At 48.5% G+C, this 18,226-nt stretch overlaps 1 protein-coding gene across 1 annotated transcript; it reads left to right on the top strand.

Annotated features, from left to right (window-relative positions):
* The first annotated feature begins 1,111 nt into the window (after positions 1-1,111).
* LOC111176310 (uncharacterized) lies at positions 1,112-17,872 on the top strand. Its single transcript, XM_089899802.1, is given in 10 exon segments — positions 1,112-1,147; positions 3,669-3,803; positions 5,916-5,996; positions 6,873-7,362; positions 7,495-7,701; positions 8,148-8,236; positions 8,799-8,983; positions 9,508-9,598; positions 9,600-9,701; positions 17,240-17,872. Coding segments are annotated over 10 exon segments (2,049 nt in total).
* The last annotated feature ends 354 nt before the right edge of the window (positions 17,873-18,226 follow it).

Raw genomic sequence — 18,226 nt, 5'->3', positions numbered from 1 at the left:
CCCTGGAGACACTGGGAAAGTTCGGGGCCTTGGAGGGAGGCCATCACTTTTTCTCGGCATCTTGGGACGTCTCCGTCCAGGGCTGTTTCAGCCAGTGCCCCAGGTGAGGGCGTTTGGCTGCCAGGCACTCAAGCTGGGCTGCAGGGTCTCCCCCTCTCTGGCCTGCTCTGCAGGAACCTGGCAGTTGCTTTTGGAGATTGTTCCTTTTTTTTTTTGGCTGCGTTGGGTCTTCGTTGCTGCGTGCGGGGTTTCTCTAGTTGTGGTGAGCGGGGGCTACTCTTTGTTGCGGTGCACGGGCTTCTCATTGCGGTGGCTTCTCTTGTTGCAGAGCATGGGCTCTAGGGTGCGGGGCTTCAGTAGTTGTGGCTCGCGGGCTCAGTAGTTGTGGCGCACGGGCTTAGTCGCTCTGTGGCATGTGGGATCTTCCTGGACCAGGGATTGAACCCATGTCCCCTGCACTGGCAGCCGGATTCTTAACCACTGTGCCACCAGGGAAGTCCTGGAGATTGTTTCTGATTCACCTTTTCCCAAGGGTGCAGCCATGGTCTCCTATTGGGCTCCCCATGTCTCTCACTTGCAGAGACCCCAATTTTGGGGACCGTGAGTGCCCCCAGGAAGAGCTCCCCATGGGCTGGCTCAGGACTCTGGTTTCTCTGACTGTAGCCTCGAAACTCCTGACCCCTAAGTCAGCTCCTTGGTGCGTTTAAGACGCTATCCATGTTTTCAGGTGTTCTCGGTGCTGGGGGAACAGCCAACCCCTTACTGGATGTAGGTGCCCAGTGTCTTCACCAAGGCCTCCCAGTGACCCGCGCTCATCAGTGGCCACTGGGGGCGCCTCATTATTTCTGAGAACAAACATCTGTGGGCCAGTTTCCCTGCAAAAGTGAATGAGTCTGAGGCAATTTGAGACCGTTCTTAAACTACTCTGTCCTGTGAAATAAGAACGAAGCCCGTTGCTCTGTGTGGCTCTCACTGCCCCTGTGGGAGGGTAAAGGAACAGAAAAAGCAGTTATAGTCATAGGACACAAGCAAAGAATTATGACTATTAAGGATTTAATTAACACATATTATAGCACAAATGCTTGATCCCGTGTATACATCATAACCGATCATGTGCAAGGGCTTCACGCAGTCATCATATCACTGGGTAACGTTTCAAGGCATTATTAATAAACTCAATTTTCAGGTCAATATTGGGCCAAAACGCTGATTATGGCTGAGCTGAACACACAGGTGTCATGTGAAAAATCAAATCGAAATCAGGCTTTGGTGATTATTTTCTGCAGAGCATAGGAGGAAACTGTATAACATTCAACATTCAAACCTAGGACCATATAAAAACAATTCTCTACTTAAAAGTTCACAAAACGCAAAGTGGTGTCACGGATTGGGTCTTGGGCAGAAAAGGAACATCAGTGGAAGCTAACGTGGTCTCTTGTGACTAATTAAACTCCAGGCCTTCTAATCTTCCACTTTTATGAGGAAGTCTTTGATGTGTGTAAATCCTTGTCAGTGTTTCACAGTCTTTCCTCAGGACAAACACCAAGGAGCTCCTGGCTAACTGACTTTTCTGTCTGATCTTGTTGAAAGCATGTTGAAAACTAAACCTTAGCTCGAGCCTGGGTGGGCAGGCACATGGGAGCCAGGCCAGGTAGCTTGATGGTGACCTTTCTGGTTCATGGGGGCACATCTATCTTTCCCAGGTCCTCTGCCCTGGGTCCCGCCTTCAAGTCAAATCAAAGAGCAAATGTGAATCGAGTGGCTGGTCAGTTGAGAGCAAGCCCAGGTGGATGGTCAGCACACAGCTGGACAGGCACATCCGTAACAACGTGTGCAGCAAAAGCACATATTCAAAAGCCCTCAAACATCCTTTATCCTGTCCCGTTTCTGCTTTGTCTTCAATCCCCAGGCTGTCCACACGACCTCGAGCAAACTGGACAGAGTGGTCTCCACCCCCAGGCACCTGGCAGGACTCTGAGGTTGTCAAAAATCTCTCAGCCTGTGAGGCCAACGGGCTTCAGGAAACGAAAGACAAGAGTTATGTAGACCCAGACCCATGGTTGAACGAGAAGTCTCGGATTCCCACTGGGGACTCAGTGACTAATGTCAGTCCCATCTTCCATCATCATTAATGGCAGATATCGGGCTTGATCAATGACTGTAACTGGGTAAAGACAGTGAACTATTTTAACAGAATTCCTCTGACTGTGACGTGCAGGTTTTATAGGCTAAGAAATCTTAACGAAGCCTATGGCTTAAGGTGCCGTCTGTATTTTTTAGGCAGTAATTCTTACATCTGTCTTCTACTGTATGTGTATAGTTTTCTAAAGTTAATACTTGTGAACAATCCTGAACTAAAATAAATTCGTTCTTTTAATAATTTATTCTACTCAGATAACTTTTAAACTTTCCGCATATCAACACTTTTACCAACCTGCCAAGTCTTCTACCAAAATTTCGAGATCATTAGAACCAATTAAGTACGTTGCAGCTCAGGCGCCTGGAGCAGGACAGGAGAGAGTCATAGTCAGATTTTATTCTCATCTTACTTTTCCCAAGTCTGATTCAACTTAAGCTTGGCTAATTCTCTCTGAGACTGACAGCCGCTGAGTCGTGTTAATATGCAGAACTCGATTCCTCATAAAATGCCTCTTTTTGACACTTTACTTACACATAGCTGAACAGTGAGCTCCCATTCGCTAATGCCACACTGCAAAGTTTTTGTAATGGATTCTGTAATGTAATGAAGACCAGAATTCTGAAAACGATACTGCTACTTTGTCATTAACCAATTCCTCTAATCATGCCATCTCCAGAATGGAGCATATGATTTTGACAAAGATGAACGGCTCAACAGATATGCTGTCAGCACTTTACTTCATTTGGCTCACGGAAAACCCACCCCAACCAGAAAAAAGCCAGGGAGAGAGGAATGGCCTAAAACGGCTAAAGCTTTCTATAGCTAATCTTCAAGTCCATTGCCAAAACGTTTAACAAAGGGGCTTCCCTGGTGGCGCGGTGGTTAAGGATCCGCCTGCCAACGCAGGGGACACGGGTTTGATCCCTGGTGTGGGAAGATCCCGCATGCCGCGGAGCAACTGAGCCCGCGAGCCACAACTACTGAAACCTGCGTGCCTAGAGCCCGTGCTCTGCAACAAGAGAAGCCACGACAATGAGAAGCCCGCGCAGCCCGCGCACCGCAATGAGGAGTAGCCCACGCACCGCAATGAGGAGTAGCCCCCGCTCACCGCAACTAGAGAAAGCCCACAGCAATGAAGACCCAACGCAGCCAAAAGTAAAAACAAACAAACAAACAAATTTAATGAAGATCTGCCACCCAAGCTGCAAATAAAAATATCTGGAGTTGTCCAAATTATTATCAAATTCAAAGACAGAAGAGGAAGGGGCTAAGGAAGGGGAGGATAATGTGGGGAAGGAGGGGAGGAAAAGATGGGGTGGGGAGAGGTTAGCTGGGGGAGAAATTCTTTACCTTATTCGTGAGTGTGCGGTGGTGAGGGGTGCTCCTCAAAATGGCATCTCTGAGAAAATGCCCACTGGAGGGAAGGACATTCAGCTCTTCCTGCCAAGTGCACAGGCCACCCTCTGCTCTCTTGCCCTCCCCAGAGCTTGGAAGCCATGACGACTGTCATGTGACCCGGCAAACACAGTCCCTCCAGGGCTGCACGGCGGGGGGCTCCTCTCTGCTGTGGGAGATACCCAGAGCCCCCCGGCTGACTCTTCCCCATGGCAGGGGCTGCCTTCAGGGCACGTGGGAGAAAGCCTACCCGAATCTCAGGAGAAAGGTAGGGGCCAGGTGCGCAGAGCAGGACCCCGGATGCCAGGGCTCCCCTGGAAGCCAAAGGCGAATTTTCTTTTCAGAGATGGAAAGTTGAAATGGCATTTCCTTAAAAGCTTGGTCATATATGTTGCCATACAATAAAAATTCCATTAAACAGACTACGGTTTTCAAGTGCTATGTTTTAGGACCATCCTTTCTCAAACGTGGCACGTGTTTATAAAGTACTTAGCTTTTCCTAAATGACCCAAAAGGCAAAGAGATCCCAGGGACCCTTTCCCCTATCCAAACAGCACACCCCAGTGGGGACTGCAAGCTGACCTTTGTCTCTGTTAGGACACGTTATTCTTTCCACTTACCTGATGCAAACTTGGAACTCGTTTGAGAAGGTGGCTCTGTGGTCCCAAACAGCCCGGCGGTCTTCTGCCCCCGAGACCTCGCGGAGTCGTCCAAGTGCAGGGTGCTGGATGGCCGTCAAGGCTGAGAAATGCTCTGAAGAAGCGGCCATTCTGGGAACCGGGGTGCCCTGGGATGATCTGGAGGGGCCCCCCAGGAGTGAACCCAAGATTCCTGCTCCTCCCAGGGTGCTGCGCGCCTGGGTGCAAGGCTGGCCCAGGGCCCCCTCACGTGGCCCTGCACCCGTGTCCCCATGGGAGCCCCGTGGAGCCTCTTGGCCACGTCCTGGGCTCACTGCCCTTCCTGCGACCTCCGGTTCTGGAGCCTCCCCGCCAGCTCTCTGAGAACAAGGACGGGCGCGCAGCCTCTCACTCTGCATCTTGTTCTCCTGCTTCGCGTCGCTGCATAGCGAATGGAAAGCGTTCGCTCGGTTCTCTTGTTTGTGTCCCCCAGTCTGGGAGAGTGGTGGCCTGGTCCTGTCACCCAGAGCATGTCGTGCGCGCTCAGCAGAGAGCTGTCGGTGGGGAAGTGTTCACCACCTGATATCTCCCCGGTTCTTCTTTCATATCAGCATGGGGTCGGCTCTTCAGAGGAGCTCCTCCCTGCTTGGCCAAGAACCCCTGGGGACGGAAGGGACTTTGGTGCAGCTTGTAGGAGGGCTGTGCCCACAGCACCTGCAGATTCAGACCCCTCCCCGAGCCCCGCGTCTCAGTAGGGCCTCAGCCTCGGAACCTCAACACCCATTCATGCCAAAGATAAACAATAAATAACAAAACAGAAATTGCTATTGATGTTTCCTTAACATAAGCCTGGGGCCGTCTCCACCCCTCCCCTCCCCCCCCCCCCAGCAGGCTCGCGCCCCTGGTCCCTACGGTGACAGCGCAGCGTGAGGCCTTGTCCCGCTCCGCAGCAGTGGCAGAGGACCTCTCCCTTGCCTCTGCTCTCCAGGGGCCCCCTTACTTCAGGACACAAGTGCTGCTTCCTGAGCATGGCAGCCAAACCCTCTGGCCATCTCCTGGCTCTCTGAGCACGTGCCTGCTCCGTCGCCACTCGGCTCTGTGGGTTCGGGTCCCGGGTGCCTGGTGCTCAGCCGGCACGTTGGACACACGCGGCGGGAGCTGCCGCTTCCAGATCAGCAGCTGGTGATTTGGGAGCTCGTGTCTAGAATATGGGGGCGCCTTCTTATTGGAAGTGGTAATACCTACAGCCCTTGTGCGTTTAGTCCATCACATTTTACAATATAAATTCTTCCCTTGTTTGTACACTTTCTGATAGGAAACTCTGCATGGATCGTTTTGCACTTAATCAATGGCTAAGGTTCTCATTCTGAAAATACTGCCAGAGGCTCAGAAATTGGAGTCAGGTGGATTCAGGGACATGATGCACTGTCTCAAAGCGCTTTGGCCACAGAGTGCAGAGCAGAAGGTCAGCTGCAGTTATGTTTTATGAGCTCTCCCTCCACATGCACCTGATTCTCTACTTGAAAATGACCACGTAGGCTCGTTCCTGAGGGCTGCCCGGCTGCCTCCAGGGGCTGCTCAGGCTCTGAACCAAGGCCTGAGCCTCATTCAGAACTTTCTGCCCAGGCCAACTTGAAATCTCTGGTGCTGTGAATGACGATCTATACACGTTCCCAGTGCCTGCCGCCAAGGAGCTGCCCGATCAAAGCTAGGTTAATTGCCTGGTAAGAGTATGCCTGGGTCGCACTGCCTGCTCGGCACAGGTGCAGGAGGCCCAGCCGCTGGTGGACCCCTGCGCCCCGCGGACCCTTAGCCACCTCCACCTGAAACTCGGGAAGCTCAAGGTAACTTTCGCTTCTGCTCCAGTTACTGTTACGGGTATAACTAACACAACACCGAAGATGTCAGCTTAAAACCCAGGAAAATGGAAAAGGCAGGTTTCTCGTAAGGAAGAAACAAGTCACGTATCAAAAAAAAAATGCCTCTAAGTAACCAGTTAAGCCTGTCTCACCTGGAAAGGCGTGGTGGTAACTGCAACAGAAATCTTCTCTAGTCTCCCTGCTGACCTGGCAGGAAGCCGGGAACAGGAGGCGTGGCAATGTATTCAGGGCAGATCTCGAGTAATTAACTAGGATCGTTCCGTTAAACCAGGCCATTCTGTGCCCACCTCCGAATATTTATTTCTTGAAGTGTAAGCCATCTGATGAGAGCAAGAATCACATGGTTGTGCTGGTGGTCAAGCCTCCAGAAGCAGAATGCTGTGTGTCCTTATGTGCCGCCGGGTGCCCGCCTAACCGGGCAGAGCAAAAGAGGAGACCAACAGATCAATCAGTTTAAACCCTAGAGCAAGAGGACATTTGGTTCCTCTGGCCTCAAATCTCTTCTTCTGGACAGTGTAAAATCTATCTCTTAAAATACAAAGTGACTTCCTTTATATTTCACTGACGCAGCTCAGAGTTTTTGAGGATGACCTAATTTCACAAAGAATCACGTCGTCCTCACTGTTACTTCCACTCCGAGCATGTGAAGTTTGGCCCCATCCTAATGGGTCCCAGTTCAGAGACATAGGAACCCACGGCGTCACACAGGAAGCTGCTGCGGCAGCGCTGGCTGGCGCGTGAGGAGGCGGCCTAAGGCCCAGGAACGGTGGGGTTGAAGGGATCCTCCAGATAGACCTGTGCACAGGGAGGCCCAGGCACAGCCCCCGTGGGTCTGCACAGCTGGAGGAGGGCCGGCTGCCCGTCATCGACAGGGACAACCGTCTGCTGCTGTGGAGGGGCTCCTGCAGCATGAGGACTGGGGTGCAGACCTGTGGCAGAGACGCCTGCGTGCACGGGAGATCAGGAGCCCCCATCCACAGGCAGCACCAGAGCCGGGTGGGCGCGGAGCCTGGGTGCAGGGCGAGCAGGTTCTGCCCACGAGCCAGAGCCAGGCGCCTCTGCCCTCTCCAGAGAGAGCTGCACCCTGTCTGTGAATCGAGGTCTTACCCGGACCCGGGCTGTTTCCCCACCTACGGCAAACCCGGGACCCGAGCAATAGGTCTTGTGGCCAGGGGTTGCCGGTCCACATGGACCCTTACAAGCCTGTTAAAGCCAGGACTCTTTAATCCCCACAGTGACCCGGAGACGGAGAGGCTACTGCATTCCCAGTTTACAGATGAGGAAACTGAGGCCCAGCGGCCACAGAACGCGGCGGGGCGGCAGCTAGAAGGTGGGGGAGCACAGCTTACTGGCGGAGTGGCCGTGCCCCAGGGCCTGTGCCAGGCGGTTCTCAAAAGTTCCATTTCCAGGAGGTTTTCCAGGATAGGGTTTCGTTTTTCTGCTGGCAGACCCCTGGGCCCAGGATCTGGGAAGAGCGTGGAGGGTCATGTCCTCCTGTGTCCTGCTGGTCACAACCCCAGCCAGGTGCTGCTGCCTTCTAAGGGCCCCGAGGCTGTACCCAAAGCAGAGTTCTCTGTGGACGTGGAGGACGGCAGGCCGCCACAGTCTTTCAAATCGCCCTGCAAATGCTTAGAGACAGTCGCGAATCCTAAAAGCCCGTCTTTCCAAGGTAAATAACCTCGGTGCCCTGCACCCTACACACCCCAGAATGTGCTCACTGGCTCCATCACAGTCCTTTAACGTGGTGACCGTGACGGATTATTGTAATGACGGCGGCTTTTTTCAGAAGTGCTCAATCCTTTTTCAACCTGTAGCCTCTAAGATGTTTTCTTGAACATTATTTAGTGGGTTTGTCACATGTTCTAATACAATGACATCATTTATTTGCTCAATCAGTGCCTTCTTATTAGGCCACTAGATTAACTGAGAATTTCCACTGTCATAAGTGATATGGAAACGGACGTCTTTATGCACGAATTTTCATGCAGACTCTTTTCAGCTCTACTCTGTGTGTGTTGAATGAAATTGCTGATTTTTCATTGTGTTTGACCTACAAAAATGTTTAACATCAGTGCCCTCTCCCTGCTAGCTCCAGCTCTTTCTCCTGTCTTACAGCTCCTTTCTGCCTTATCATCTTCGTCTGCCCTGGTTTGCCCTCCGGTCTCCCTAACCTCCCCACGCAGCGGTGCCCCTTCTGCCTCCACGTCAGTGCCACTCCAAGCTGCCCATCCTTTCACACCCACAGCTTCAGCTGAACAGGTGACTCCATCTCGACGTCCCACACGACTCACACTCACAGGGGCACGTGCTGCAGCTCCACCACCAATTCGCTCTGTGACCCCGGACACGTCTTCCGCCTCAGCAGGGCTAACGATAGTGCCTGCTTCTAAGGGTTGAGTGAGATAATCACATTTCATAGATTTTAAGACACACTCGCGCCCCCTACACACACACACACACACACACACGCACACACACACACACACTCTGTAACAGCTCTGGAGATGGAATACGTCTTGCAGAGCACGGCATGCTTTCGCTGGCCGCAATTTTCTTTCTGGTGGTACATACAGCAGTGGATGGCATCTGTCGTCAATGGAACGGTGTGTCTGAAGTATTTAGGATGGTACTCAGTAAACGTTCTGACGGTGGTGCGCGTAGCACCCCACTGTCACTCCCTACGTCAGCAACTCTCCCCGTGTTCAGCCGGTCATCCTGTCCCAGGACCTGTGCAGCCCTAACCCCCTCTCCTCCGCCTTCCCCCAGCCAGCCAGGGCCAGCTGTTCCTGGTTCCTCCTCTCGGGCAGCCCTTCCCCGATCCGGATGCAGCCGCCTGACTCTGGCCCTCGTATTCTCACCTGGACTGCAGCAGTGGGCTCCCAGTCGGTGCCCCTCCAGTGTCACTCTGGTTCCTCCTCCGCCCTCTCTCCAGCCATCTTTCTTACGCACGTGTGAGTGTGATTTAAAACCGTTGACGGCTCGCCACTGCCTTCAGGACAAGTCAGAACTCCTTGAGCTGCATGTACCCCAAGTCCTGCCTCTGTGGACCCCCCGCTCACCTCTCCAGACACGCCAGACCACCTGAAACATCCTTCCTCTCCGTCTGGCCTGTGACAACTGCTCTGCCTTCAAGCTCTGTCCCAGCATCGCTTGCCCTGGTCACCGCCTCCTCCCACTACCCTCAGGAGGCTCTGAGTGTCCCCCGCCTTGGCCCCCAGTGCATCAATACCACCGTCTGCATAGTCTCCTCTACACGTCACCTCCCCAACGGGGCCACAAGGTCCCCGAGTTCAGCGCTGCGTTTGTTCATCTCCAAAGCCCAGCACCTCCCAACCAGGCACCTGGAGAGGGGTGGGCTTCCAAATGTTTGTGAAACAAAGGAACGAGGGGGACACTCCCGCTCTGGGAACCCTTCCTGCCCAGATGGCACTCAGCTCATTCTCTTGAAATGAAGACTCTGTCGCAGGCTATAACCCTCTGCATGTTTCAACGTCAACGCTGTTCTTTGGAGTCTAAACAGGGAGAAAGGAGAACAAGAGCTTCGTAGACTGCAGAGAGAAAACAAAATCATTCTGGAAAGGATCACAAACGCAGGGCCATCCTATCGAGCTCAGAGCCAGGACACTGTCACCAGGCACCCTAGGAGGGGCAGACCCGCCGCCCGAGCAGGTACTGCACATCCTTTTTCTTTCCAACCCATAGTTGAGGCTTCCATTCCCTTCATCAGATTCATCAAACTTATGGACTTAATGATTCTTTGCTATTTTAGGGCATTTTATTCTATTGTCAGCAAGCGTGTGCCAAGTGGTCATATCCTAATAACGGAAGACACAGAACAATGACTCAACTCATGAATTCATCTGCTATTTCCTCACCGAAAAAGATTTAAGGAGATAAAAATGAGCTCAGCTGATTGATTATAGGTCGTAGGAGAAAGATTTGGTGAAAACCTTTCTGAGTAAGATAGATAAACCTCAGTGGGAAATTATGTGATAATCCTGAAATGGCAGTCACACACTGTGTCCAGAAAGGCAAAGAAAATAATCTGAACATGTGTAGCAGATAATTTAAACTCTAAACTCTCCCTCTTCATCTTGTCCTTGTTGCTGGAAAAACAATAATTCCGAATGAAAAAAGAAGATACCCCCATCCACAGGGGAAGGCCCCGTGAGCCATGTCATTAATTATCATTTTGTCATTAATTATCCTGTTTATGACTGTCCCGATGAGTCAAACTGAAGAGCTATAAAATCTTCACTCACCACTGCCCCAATCTGTATGCATATTAGCCATTATGTTTCAGGGACTTGCTTTCCCTTGAAATCTAGTCCATCACAGGCAACAATGCAGAGACATCAAAGTTTGAATAAACGCTCGGTGCCCAACCCTCACCCTGAGACGGACCCAATGTTTTGGTTTCCCAGCACATCTAAAAGTTATGTTTCCACTATACTGTAGTCTATTAATTGTGCAGTAGCATCGTGTCTTTAAAAAGTACATGCCTTAATAAAAAAACACTTTATTGCTAGAAAATGCTAACCACCATCTAAGCCTTCAGTGAGTCATATAGTAACACCAGAGATCACCTAACAGATATGATAATAACGACAAAGTTGGAAATATTGCGAGAATTACCAAAATGTGACACAGAGACACAAAGTGAGCAAATGCTGTTGGAAAAATGGAGCCAATGGACTTGTTTGATGTAGGGTTGCCCCAAACCTTCAATTTGTAAAAAAACGCAGTGTCTGTGGAGTACAATAAAACAAGGTGCTAAGGCATTCAGAAAACCTAGTTTGCAAATTACATTGAAAACTTGAACAATTCGTTACAAATCTTTATTTATTTTTATTTTTTTGCAGTATGCGGGCCTCTCACTGCCGCGGCCTCTCCCGTTGCGGAGCACAGCCTCCGGACGCACAGGCTCAGTGGCCATGGCTCACGGGGCCAGCCGCTCCACGGCATGTGGGATCTTCCCGGACCGGGGCACGAACCCGTGTCCCCTGCATCGGCAGGCGGACTCTCAACCACTGCGCCACCAGGGAAGCCCACAAATCTTTATTTTTAATTATAAAACTAATACTTGTTTATTGTAAAAAATAAAATGTAAAATAGTACAGAGTGCGTAAGAGGCACACTTCTCTTGGTCTGGACCCCCTGGAAGTGATCACTGCCAACAACTTGTCTGTGAGCTCTGACTTTTCTCCTTACATAGATTCGCTTGTTTAAACAAAAATGGGATCACATTCTACACAGTTTTCTGTAAGTTGCTCATTTCATTCAATAACGTGTCATGGAAAGAGTTTCGTGTCAGTATATAAAGATCTTTTCCGTTCCTTTTTAGCAGTCACAGAGTATTTGCTCTCAGATGTGCCCTAATTTGTGTAGTCAGCCCCTAACTATAGAAATCTAGGTTGTTTCCAGTTTTTCACTACTCCTCATGGAACTGTGATAATCGCCCTAGCCCGTAGGGGCCTTTACACATATTATTTCTACAACTTACATTCCTAGAAGTGAAACTGTTCCCTCCAAAGGTGCGCATGTAATTTTCCGATGCTACCAAACTGCCCTCGAAAAGGGTCCAGCAGTTTGCACGTCCACGTGCAATGGCTTCACCTGAAATCCGTTTCCTCACACTCTTTCCTTCCGATTTCTTCTATGGATTAACTGTCTGTTCATACCTTTGATCAATTTCCTACTGTTGTGTCTATTTTAGTTTTTAGTATGTATTGTTAGTATTTACTTTTTCCTATTATCAGTGTCACAAATATTTTTCCCACGTTATTATTTATCATTTCACCTAGTTTATTTTTAGGTCATCAAATCTGTCACTATTTTCCCTTATGGCATCTGGTTCTTGTGCCATACAGAGAAAGGGCTCTCTCAAGCTAATATTAGAAAAATATTCTCTTATATTTTCCCTAAATTCTTTCATAGTTTTCTTGATTCACTTTAAATCTTTAATTAATATAGAATTTAATAAATATGGAATTTTTGTACATTGTGTAAGTCTGAGATATGAGTTCATTTTCCCCAAATTTATTGCTTAAAAAACACCAGTTTGTAATATCAAAAGCTTTTCCTATTCTTTACACTTGATACAAACTGCTTTCCAGAGGTTTACAGTGGCTCACACCCCCAGCAGCACAAAAGGCTTCTCCTAGGTCCTCCCTGATAGAGGGAGGAATGTGCCCATCACATGGGGTCTCCTCACTGACTTCTCTGGGTCCTAGGGCCCTTTTCTATTGGGATCTCATGTGTTTATTCCTCTGAAGCCCTCCTTTGGTTTGTATCTATCTGATTTGTTTTTTGACATAATTTTATTTTTAATATTTCTGTGTCTTTTTATTTCAGGTTTGTGTCTTCTAAGCAGAACACTGTAATTTTGTTTCATAATCTAGTCTGAGAGGCTTTTTTCCCCAGTTGTATCCATTTATATTTATTGACCTAAGTATCATATCATGTTTGCTCTCATTTCTAGTTTTTGCTTATTTTTGTTTCCTTACTTTTTTTCCCCATTTATTGTTTTCTTTAGCAAATGTCAAGAAAATGCTTGGAATCTGTGCTTCAAATCCATCCTTCATTTATTTACTTTGACTCTCTTGAAATCCCGCTTTGACAAAACAGGAAACAGATAAAGCCCAAGAGTAAAGGGAGATGTTAAGATAAAGTAAAACAAAGAAAAGGGAAAACAGAAGCTCCTAGTAATAGGGTTTCCTGCATTTTATTTGAAGGGTCACCAGCTCTGCTAAGTGTTTAAGTGTAGGGCCAGGGGCTGCCGGGGACTAGGACAGGGGCCTTAGGGGAGAAGCATTCACAGCTCTGACAAAGACCAGACCCTTGGGAACGGGGCAGGCAGGTTTCCCAGGGCTGGGCCTCCTGGCCAGGTTATCACCGCTCTGTGCTTTCCTTCTTCATGGAAAAACAGACAGGGAAAGCATAAGGAAACAACTCCCAGCTCATTGCCTCTGGATCCCCAGTCGAAAATGTGATCTGAGTGTCAGAATCAAACTCCAAAGACAGCTCTCTCACGAGTGGCCTTCATGCCCTGTTGGAAGTTTCCAGGGCCTCAGCTTCTGTGTGCCGGACGAGGGTGGTGACAGGCACAGGGAAGAGGAACAGACACCCAGCTATGGATTTCCTCAGTGAGAGACCCCTTCCCGGCCTTGAACTAGCAGGACTTGCTCTGAACTGTGTACCTGAACTTTTCCTTGACAAGCCCCTGTCTTCCATCCTTGGAAACACAGGGATCTGGTGAGCATTCAGGTGGGAGCAGGGGTAGCAGGACAAAACCAAGCTATTTGAAAACTGCAGGTTTAGGGAGGAAAGAACTCTAGTTTCTAGGACCAGAAAGTTGGAAGATGGTCCAAAGAAATCCCAGTAGCCACCCTTGACCAGATGTCACCTACCCAAGGTCCAGTCAGCTGGGTCTGGGGCCTTTGCTGGTCTGGCACAGACAGGATATGCTGCAGTTTATGTTTAAAAATTCCAGAAAATATGGGTTTCATTGACTTGGCAGAGAAAATGGTCCTTCCCTGCTAGAGCCCTGATTCCTTCTCCTCCAGAGCAGCGTCTCCAAGGAAACACCGGACATTTCTTAAGTTGCCGAAGGGCTGAACCACCAGCTCGTCTGGATGTCTCTTCAATCTTTCTTTCTTTTTCTTTTTTTTTTTTTTTGCTAATTTAAATGTTAACTTGCAAAATATCTCAAATATTTTGAAGGAAGGATTTCAACTTTTCATCCTCCTTTCTCACCTCTCAAATCATCCTCATTTATCCCTAACTCTAAACTTATAAATTACTTAACTGATTGATAACTTTTCACCGAGGGAGGATAAGGTTTCTATAAGATCAACCAATAAATCCCATTAGCCATCCTGGAACAGCTGGAGCCCTCACTTACTGGAATTGTGTATTATTCTAGTCTAGCACCCCAACCCCAAACAACCCACATACGTGAGAAGGAAACAAAAACAGAACAAACACAAGTGACCACGAAGAGCAATGGTTCAGTGTTTTTGTAACCAGTGCAGGGGGTTTGGTGGAGACACAGTGTATGTGAGGCTGACCCCAAGCTTGCCTGGCCCCCGTGAGCCTCCATTGCTCATTTGTAAGAGAGAATATGAACCCTCTCCCAGAACTCACGTCAGGGTTAAACATTTGCAAAACTGTCTACAAAAGTGCCTGGCATTTACTTGGCAAGCAATGAAATAATGAAATATTATTTCTTTCTTCCTTTACTGTATGCATCTGCCACACAGAATAAAAACACTAACCGAAAACCTCACTAACTTGAAAGGTATATGCGCTCGCCCTGTTCACAGCAGCACTATTTACAACAGCCGAGACATGGAAGCAGCCCAAGTGCCCATCAATGGACGAATGGATAAAGAAATTGTGAGATACATAGTTATACATATAGATATTATTCAGCCAGCACAAAGAATTAAATCTTGCCATTTGTGACAACATGGATGGATCTCTAGGGCATTATGCTGAGTGAAAGAAGTCAGACAGAGAAAAACAAATACTGTATGATCTCTCTTATATGTCAAGTCTAATAATAATGATAATAATAACAAGCTCATAGATACAGAGAACAGATTGGTGGTTGCCAGAGGCGGGGGTGGGTGGTGGGAGACATGAGTGAAGGAGGTCAAAAAGTTTAAAAAAAGTAAAGACAGAGCCTTTAACATTTATGCAAACCCTAAATTTTGTTTATCTAAAATCCTTTATTAAGAACACATGGTGGGGGGCTTCCCTGGTGGCGCAGTGGTTGAGAGTCCGCCTGCTGATGCAAGGCACGCGGGTTCGTGCCCTGGTCTGGGAAGACCCCACGTGCCGCGGAGCGGCTGGGCCCGTGAGCCATGGCCACTGAGCCTGCGCGTCCGGAGCCTGTGCTCCGCAACGGGAGAGGCCACAACAGTGAGAGGCCCGCGTACCACAAAAAAAGAAAAAAAAGAGCACATGGTGGGCAAGTGGTACCTTAAGATATTTGCCCATTTGGTATGTGTGTGTGTATGGTGTGTGTACGGTGTGTGTATGTATGTATGTGTGTGTGATGTGTATGTGTGTGTGCCGTGTGTGTATGTGTATATGTTGTGTGTGTGTGTGTCGTGTGTATGTGTGTGTATGGTATGTGTGTGTGTATGTATCGTGTGTGTATGTATCGTGTGTGTGTGTACGGTATGTGTGTGTGTGTATCGTGTGTGTGTGTATGTATTGTGTGTGTGTATCGTGTGTGTGTGTATGGTGTGTGTGTGTGTATGTATCGTGTGTGTGTGTATGTATCGTGTGTGTGTGTGTGTGTACGGTATGTGTGTGTACGGTATGTGTGTGTGTAGTGTGTGTGTGTGTATCGTGTGTGTGTATGTATCGTGTGTGTGTGTGTGTACGGTATGTGTGTGTGTGTATGTATCGTGTGTGTGTGTGTTGGAAATCAATGGATGATGAATGACCAGGGATGCCATTAAGGTTATTTCGATTCTTACTTGAGAATATTGCATGAGGAACAGGGTGACATTTTTCCATAGGTAACTGAATTTAATTATGAAATATTCTTGTATTATCATTTAATGTGTTTTTTGAGAGCCTACTACTTACCAAGCATTCAGCATCCAACAGGGATTTATTATTTTAGGCTTATAGTTAGAACTGAAAGAGAATCCAATAGGTTCTATTTACAGGTTTTAGCCATTTAAGATAATGGAAAAAACTAATGTGGCTTATTTTAAGCCATAGGAATCCATCAGTATATTTATTGAGGCGGCTTTTCAACCTACCCCTTGAGCTATATATAAGTTTTGAGAATATTTTGTGATCACATAGGCCGTCCCTTGATGGGTTGTTTGCCTGATTATATCTTAACTATGTTGTTCAAATAAATAAAACTGTAAGAATTCAACTCCTAGCATTTCATGTGAAACACTGATTTGTGCTATGTAGTCCCCCTGACACACATGCTGTGGAAGGTCAGGGTAAGCGGACACTCTCCAGGGCAGGACACAGCAGGGAGCCTTCATTCTCCCCTCTTCCAGGTCCTAATGAGTCCATACCCTTTCCCTGAGAGCCCTGGACAGCTAGGTCCCATTACCCCAGACTCTATCCACAGGCAGTTCCCAGCACAGCCTTTCAGGGAAATAAAAGCAAAAATAAAAACTCTGGGGTTTGGCTGACGTCCTAAAGGCCCAGCAAAACATCCAACACCAACAAGCCAACAGGTTCAAAGTGCAATCGTGGAAGTACCAATCTAGTGTAAAAGTACTTTGACCCATTTTAGAAAGATTTTCAACAATGAAGTTGAAATAGCAAAAGATGATCTGATTATTTAAATAGATATTTCTCCAAAGAAGATGTACAAATGGCCAATAAGCCCATGAGAAGATGCTCATTGTTATTAGGGAAATGTAAATCAAACCCCCAGTGAGACCTCCCTTCACACCCACCAGTTGACTAGAATCAAAAGACAGAAGATGAGTGTTGAGGGTGTGGGATGTGATGCCAGGATGTGGCAACACGACGCTCTTCTTCTGCCAGTGGGGATGTGAAATAGCCACTTTGGAAAATGGTCTGGCTTTTCCTCAAAAAGTGAAACATAAAGTTACCATAGAACCTAACAATTCCACTCCTTGGTATACACCCAAGAGAACTGAAAACACATGTCCTCACAAGAACTTGTACAAGAATGTTCCATCAACTGATGAACAAATAAACAAAATGTGATATAACCATACACTAGGATATTATGCAAGCATAAAAAGGAATAACGTTCTGATACGTGCCGCATTGTAGCCGAACATCGAAGACGTTGTGCTCAGTGAAATAGGCCAGATACAAACAGCCACGTAGCGTATGATTCCCTTTTCATGAAACGTCCAGGACAGGCCTATCCACAGCGACACAAAGTAGATTGGTGGTTACCAAGAGCTGCGGAGGACAGCCGTCAGCCACAGCTGGTTTGCAGGGGTGACTCAGGCCTTCTAAAACTGGATTCGGAGATGACTGCACAGCGTTGAATACACCCAAACCACCGAAGTACACACTTTGAAAGGATGAATTTTAGGTTGTAGAGTTATGTCTCCACAAAGCTGTTATTTTTTAAACGGATATGATGAATTCTAAATAAAGTAGAATTGTGAATGAGTTTAATTATATACTCCACTTCCCATGCATTCTAGTAAATTGGTATTTTACTGTCCTTACCTAAGGAAAGTAAAATTTGTTTCCAACATGTATTTTTGATCCAACAGGAACTGAAACTGAAATTTAGCAAAGACAAATCCTGGACCTGAGAAGCGAAGTGCAGGGGCGGGCTTGGAGCACAGCACTGGAAAAGAAGACGCATGACAGAGCGAAGCAGCATGCAGGACAGGCGAGGAAGGGGGAGCAGGGAGGAGCGGTGGGGCTGCCTGGAGGCTGAGGGGCCCTCCTGTACCGTCCTTCCTGCTGCTCTAGGGGCTGTGCTGGGCCGTGGAGGCCACGCCATCGGTCACATGCTGCTGCCCTTCCGCCTGGGCCTGGGGGGCCCCATCGGCTCGGGCCACCAGTTCTTCCCCTGGATCCACATCAGAGACTTGGCAGGAATCCTAGCCCACGCCCTTGAAGCAAGCCACGTGCAAGGGGTCCTGAACGGAGTGGCTCCAGCCTCCTCCACTACCAGCGCTGAGCTTGCCCGGGCCTTGGGCGCAGCCCTGGGCCGCCCATTCATCCCTCTCCCCAGCACGGTGGCACAAGCTGTCTTCGGGCGACAACGTGCCGTCATGCTGCTGGAGGGCCAGAAGGTGGTCCCAAGGCGGACACTGGCTGCCAGTATTCCTTCCCAGAGCTGGGGGCCGCCTTGAAGGAAGTCATAGCCTAGGTGGGGGAGGCTCAAGGAAGGGCCTGAGGCCTGTCCCGCAGCAGGGGCTTCCTAATGAGAAGCTATGAGCTCAGGCTCTCCTCTGCTTGAAACCTGAAGCCATCTGGTTCTCAGGGAGTCCTCTTTCCTTCTCATTGTCCTGTCGCCTCCCCTTATTTAACTGAGAGACTGTCCGCTGTTTCAAGGTTGCAATCTCATCAGCTTGGGACCTTAACCTCTTCAACTGCTCCTAAATAAATTCCCAAGTTTGGTTTCCCTGCATGTCCTGTTCCTGGCCCATTTCTCCTTTATTGCTGTGTAGAGAATGTTCCGCAGTTTAGGCAATGAAGATAAATTA

Source organism: Delphinapterus leucas, chromosome 18, assembly GCF_059928025.1.
Source record: "Delphinapterus leucas isolate spDelLeu-1000000601 "Yukka" chromosome 18, BTC_Dleu_Yukka2, whole genome shotgun sequence".
NCBI lineage: Eukaryota > Metazoa > Chordata > Mammalia > Artiodactyla > Monodontidae > Delphinapterus > Delphinapterus leucas.
The sequence above is the reverse complement of the archived record's forward strand: the minus strand, read 5'-3'. Positions and strand labels throughout refer to the sequence as shown.